The sequence below is a fragment of the Monodon monoceros genome, unplaced genomic scaffold (genome assembly GCF_005190385.1).
Source record: "Monodon monoceros isolate NGI ecotype Baffin Bay Population unplaced genomic scaffold, NGI_Narwhal_1 Super_Scaffold_20, whole genome shotgun sequence".
Classification (NCBI taxonomy): Eukaryota; Metazoa; Chordata; class Mammalia; order Artiodactyla; family Monodontidae; genus Monodon; species Monodon monoceros.
Window position 1 is genome coordinate 25653374 of NW_021703777.1, and position 5629 is coordinate 25659002.

General features: G+C 49.0%; 1 protein-coding gene across 1 annotated transcript; it reads left to right on the forward strand.

Annotated features, from left to right (window-relative positions):
• The first annotated feature begins 427 nt into the window (after positions 1-427).
• POU4F2 (POU class 4 homeobox 2) lies at positions 428-4061 on the forward strand. Its single transcript, XM_029235779.1, has 2 exons — positions 428-956; positions 1391-4061. Exons 1-2 carry the CDS (start codon positions 672-674, stop codon positions 2330-2332), a joined length of 1227 nt encoding a protein of 408 aa, XP_029091612.1. The 5' UTR covers positions 428-671; the 3' UTR covers positions 2333-4061.
• Positions 4062-5629: the final 1568 nt, after the last annotated feature.

A 5629-nucleotide genomic window follows, 5' to 3' on the forward strand; every position in this document is an offset into this window, starting at 1 on the left:
GCGGAGACGGGAGTGGCAGAAGCAGGAGGGGCAGGAGGCCGGCTCTTAGGTAGGAAGTGCCCTGCGACTGGAGCGCAGACCTGGCCGGGGGTGGGGAGGTGGGTTTGAGCAGAGGCACTACAGTAAGTGAGAGCTGTGGGGCGCAGGGAAGGGGAGGCGGCATCAGAGCGCCGCGGGGGCAGGAAGGGGAGGTGGAGGGCGCGGCGGGGGAGCGGGAGGTGGGTGTCGGGGGAGCAGAAAGGACCAAAGCCTGGAGGAAGCCGAGAGGGAGAAGGGGCGACGCCAGAATCCGAGCAGGAGAAACCTGCGCTTTCAGGCAGGGGAGGGCGGGGGCGCGCGGGAGGGAGGAAGGGAGGGAGGGAGGCGGGGGTGCGGGGGCAGGCGCGGGGAGAGGGGAGTATAACTCGGCGGCCGCGAAGCGCGGGGCAGTTTCGCATGCCCAGGTCTGCAGCCAGCGCCAAGCGGAGCCCAGCAACAGCGCAGACTGACCTCGTAGCCAGCGGTGGAGCGCGTAGCCGGGTCAAGGCGCGCCGAGCTCCGAGCGGCGGCGAGTGAGCGCAACTCCGCATCGCCTTCCCCTCTCCGGCTCTCGCCCAGCGCTTCTGCGGAGGGTCCCGGCTACCGGGGCCAGTTGCGTGAGCCACATAGAAGCGCGCGGGCAGGCCGGGAAGATGATGATGATGTCCCTGAACAGCAAGCAGGCGTTCAGCATGCCGCACGGCGGCAGCCTGCACGTGGAGCCCAAGTACTCGGCATTGCACAGCGCCTCGCCCGGGTCCTCTGCACCCGCGGCGCCCTCCGCCAGCTCTCCTAGCAGCTCGAGCAATGCTGGCGGCGGTGGCGGCAGTGGCGGGGGCGGTGGAGGCCGGAGCAGCAGCTCCAGCAGCAGTGGCAGCAGCGGCGGCAGCGGCGGGGGCTCCGAGGCGATGCGGAGAGCATGTCTTCCAACCCCACCGGTGCGTATTTCTGCATAATCACCGCTTAAAGGCACATTTTGACAGCCCCCTTTATCTGCTTGATGTTTTTTTCATGTCTGCACAGCAAATCACCCCGCACCTCCAACCAATTTCCCCCCCCTCTTATGTATTCAGAGGGTCTTTCCTTTCATATTAATTTTTAAGACCTGGAATGTTGCCTGTGCGCGTTTGTGTTGTGTTTGCAGGCTCACTTTCCTCCTCCTCGTGCACTCGTGGCTTCTCTCCGTGGCTTCCCTCCTCTCCTTCTCACCTGCTAGTTTCAGGATTGTTATTATTATTATTTTAATTTATTTTTAACGTTCTGGGAATGTTGTAGGCGTGGCGGCGGTGTCGAGCTCTGGGCCGGAGCTTCCGGAGAGAGTGCGCACAATTCCCCACTGAGAGTGATGTGTGCCTTTTACTTGCAATTGCAGAGCAATATATTCGGCGGGCTGGATGAGAGCCTGCTGGCCCGCGCCGAGGCTCTGGCGGCGGTGGACATCGTCTCCCAGAGCAAGAGCCACCACCATCACCCGCCCCACCACAGCCCCTTCAAGCCGGACGCCACCTACCACACCATGAATACCATCCCGTGCACGTCGGCTGCCTCCTCTTCGTCGGTGCCCATCTCGCACCCGTCCGCGCTGGCGGGCACGCACCACCACCACCACCACCACCACCATCACCACCATCAGCCTCATCAGGCGCTTGAGGGCGAGTTGCTGGAGCACCTGAGCCCCGGGCTAGCGCTGGGTGCCATGGCGGGCCCCGACGGCGCCGTGGTGTCCACTCCGGCTCACGCGCCGCCCATGGCTACCATGAACCCCATGCACCAAGCCGCTCTCAGCATGGCCCACGCGCACGGGCTGCCCTCACACATGGGCTGCATGAGCGACGTGGACGCCGACCCCCGGGACCTGGAGGCGTTCGCCGAGCGCTTCAAGCAGCGACGCATCAAGCTAGGTGTGACCCAGGCCGATGTGGGCTCCGCGCTGGCCAACCTCAAGATCCCCGGCGTGGGCTCGCTCAGCCAGAGCACCATCTGCAGGTTCGAGTCCCTCACGTTGTCTCACAACAATATGATCGCTCTCAAACCCATCCTGCAAGCGTGGCTAGAGGAGGCGGAGAAGTCTCACCGCGAGAAGCTCACCAAGCCGGAGCTCTTCAACGGCGCGGAGAAGAAGCGCAAGCGCACGTCCATCGCGGCGCCGGAGAAGCGCTCGCTCGAAGCCTACTTCGCCATCCAGCCGCGGCCCTCTTCCGAGAAGATCGCCGCCATCGCTGAGAAGCTGGACCTTAAGAAGAACGTGGTGCGCGTCTGGTTCTGCAACCAGAGGCAGAAACAGAAAAGAATGAAATATTCCGCGGGCATTTAGGAGACCCACGGCCTCTCCAGGGACAGGCCCCTCCTCATCTCCTCTTTTCCCTCCCTCTCTCAACTGCCTCTTTTTTTTTTTTCCCCCCCCCCCCCACTTTTCGCGACTAGAAACAATTCCATTAAATGTGAATCCGGAGAAAGCGAGGATTGGAGAGCGAGCGAACGAGCAAGTCACTGAGCCCAAGTCCGGTGAGAATGTGAAACGATTTCTCAAGGGAAAGAAAAACAAAAGAAGGGATTTGTCAAGTTGTAGCAAAGTTGTCCCTTTCGACCCCACCCCACCCGGAAAAGGCACCTCGGCCTCTTCAGAGGAAGTCTGGAGCCGGCTGTTTGCAGGAAGGCAGACGAGACAGCCTTTTAAAAGGCTTCCAGAATGAGCAAGTAAGATTTGTTTTTATTCCTAAAGACATCACCCTTGTTCCAAGTTTAAAAGTACACTTTGCAGCTATTTTTCAGAAATAGAAATTGATTCAGGACTGAAACTTTAAGCTAGAGTTGGTGCTTAATGTGATAGAGACATCTCTAAAGTATTTTGAATTAAAAAAAAAAAGATGGCAGATTTTCTGCATTTACACTGTATATTATATATATATTTTTATTGTGGTTCTTACCCCCTTCTTCCTTCTCTGAAGTGTTAATGATTAAGGAAGGAGTTGCGCCTGCTGTGTTCACTGATCTTGAAAGCTATTATTAGATTATTGCTGAACAACCCTCTGTAAATTATTAATTTATCTCTCTAGCAACTTAATTTGTGCACATTCTAATTAATTAAACTTATTTACTCTTAAAAACAGGAGAACGTATGGCTAGTGAAGTTAAAAATTGTTTTATTTGATGAGTTTACTGAATTTTTACAGCTTTCCTCTTTTACTGTGTTCCTTTTGGCCCATTTGTATATTCTCACTTTGAATGAAGATTGCTTTTTCTTTGTTTTTACTGGTAGTGTTCTGATTCGTGAGTCGACACTCAGTAATGGATGTCTTAATCGCGTAGACCTGATTCACTGTCCAAAGTATTGTTTACTTCGTTACATATTTAATGGGGATTCCCACATTGTCCCTGCTACACAGGCACTCTCTCACTCACTCATAGACACACACACACACACACACACACACACCTCTAATGCAAGAGAAGAAGTCAAGCAGTTGGAAGCATGACTATGATGGATCATTTTCTAGCTTTAGGTGCATTTGTCACTTGGTGTTTGCCCTTCCAGATTCTAAGATTTCACCAAGGTATTTCAGTCTTCTAGTTTTCAATTGCTCTGTTGACTACATTTTAACATTTACAAGAATCCTTCCATTTTTCCTTTTGGAGCTTTGTTTGTAGGAAAACAAATTTGAACTATAAGACAGTGCACTGCTTGTAAATTCACATTGTTTGGTAGAATTCTTTTGAAACAACAACAACAAAAATTAGGTACATGATGACTGGTACCTTACCTACTGTAAATACTTCATTCAAAATGATGCACATATAGATATATTCTTACAAACTTTGCTGTATTGCTGTTCCATTTAAGGCTCTCTGAAGTCTTGAGTTCTGTATATGACCTGGTTTCTTGTTTTTGTTAATAGATGGTTTATTTACTATGGTAATGTATTAAGTTATTTTTGGTGTTGTTTGATTGTCTTTCATTGAAGAGATGATTTTAATGTTTTATTGGCAAAGTATGCTGCTTTTTTTCATTAAAATATGCTATTGAAATTAAATGGCTTTTAAAATGTGATGTTGTTTTAAATCATTTACATGGGAATTATTTTGATGGGGGAATTTTTTAAAAGAAGAAACACATTTTAATGTTTTATAATGCAGTGGTTGTTGCCAAAGTCTGGCTTGGATTTAGTAGAGGCTGCTTCTCTAGGAAAGTATAAAAGAACAGGGTCTATAATAGCCTTCTCATAGCCAGAGCTCATCTCACAGGGTGCTTTGCTTTTCTGCCCAGATGAGGTCACAACATTTGGCTCCAAATACCTCTCTTGAAGTTATTTCTCCAGATCAGCAAAATTCTGCGAAGAGCATCTCTGTGAGCAGAGGTATTGCATGGGTAAAAGAAAGGAACTCAGTTCAGTTTTCAGCAGCACTGGGAGACTGGGTGTGGCAAGTGTCAAGGCCTGGTTGGTGGAGTAGGACACCCTGGCTGAGACCTAGGGGATGGCCCACCAGAGTTCTCAGTTCAGTCACCACTCCTGGAGAGCAGTGCCCCACAGCCAGAGCACAAAGCACCTAGGTTACTGGGATATGAAGTAAAGCATCTCTCTCTCTCTCTCTTTCTCTCGCCCTCTCTCTCTCTCCATTGCCATGACCTTTAAGGAAACTCACATTCTGCAAGAGGCAGAGTGGGGGCTGAGGAAGAAATCCTGGGTGGTTAGAGGGAGCAAAATTTTGCCCCCCTTTCTATGACTCATCCAGACACCAGAGTTGGTGGAAGTCTGTCTACTGATGGTTTGACACAAAGAAATTTTGCCTATTTGATACACTGACTTTTCTTTTTCTGATCCTAGTTTTAAAAAAACCTCCTCACAAATTTTAATAATTTTCAGACTTCCTACAATATTTGGGCAACATGTTAAGTTTTCAAAGTTTTTTTTTCAGGAAAGCTCTGGTTTAGATATTTACATTATTAATGATGAAAGCATCATATTAATTATAGGTACAACAAGAGAGAGGAATCAGGCCATCCTCCATGGGTAATTCTGCTAACCAGAGCTGTTACCTCTCTAATATGGAACTGTCTTGGAATATTTCTTATTTTGAGGATGAGGTAAGGAAACATCCCATGAGTCGATGAAAATTGTTATAGTGGCTCAAGTTGGAATGAAATGTTGTTGGAAAATTGATTATGACTTTCAGATGTAACAAAAAGAGTTCTGAAAGTTGGATGGATAATGGGTGGAGGGACTTCTTTCCCTATAACTGAATGAAAGGCACCTGAAAGAACAAAATCCATACATCCCTTTAGAAATAATGAGATACACTGCATAGATATCTAAGGAAATATAGAAAGTTGTGGAGATTTAAAAGAAAGAATTGTAATTTCATATATAGTGATATTGATAGTTTAATTTTATTTCTGTGTTGTGAAGGCTGAATGTCCTTTCTTCCACTTTACCCCCCACTATTAGATTCAGTTTTCCTGAAAGTCTTTTCAAACAGCCAGTCTCCAATCTCACTGTACTAGGTACTGGTTTCAGCACCACGGAGAGTAGCCATATGACTCAGACTCGCTCCAACACGTTTAACCATACAGTTCTAGCCAGTTAGAGAACTTTCTGCTTGCTTACTTTTTCTG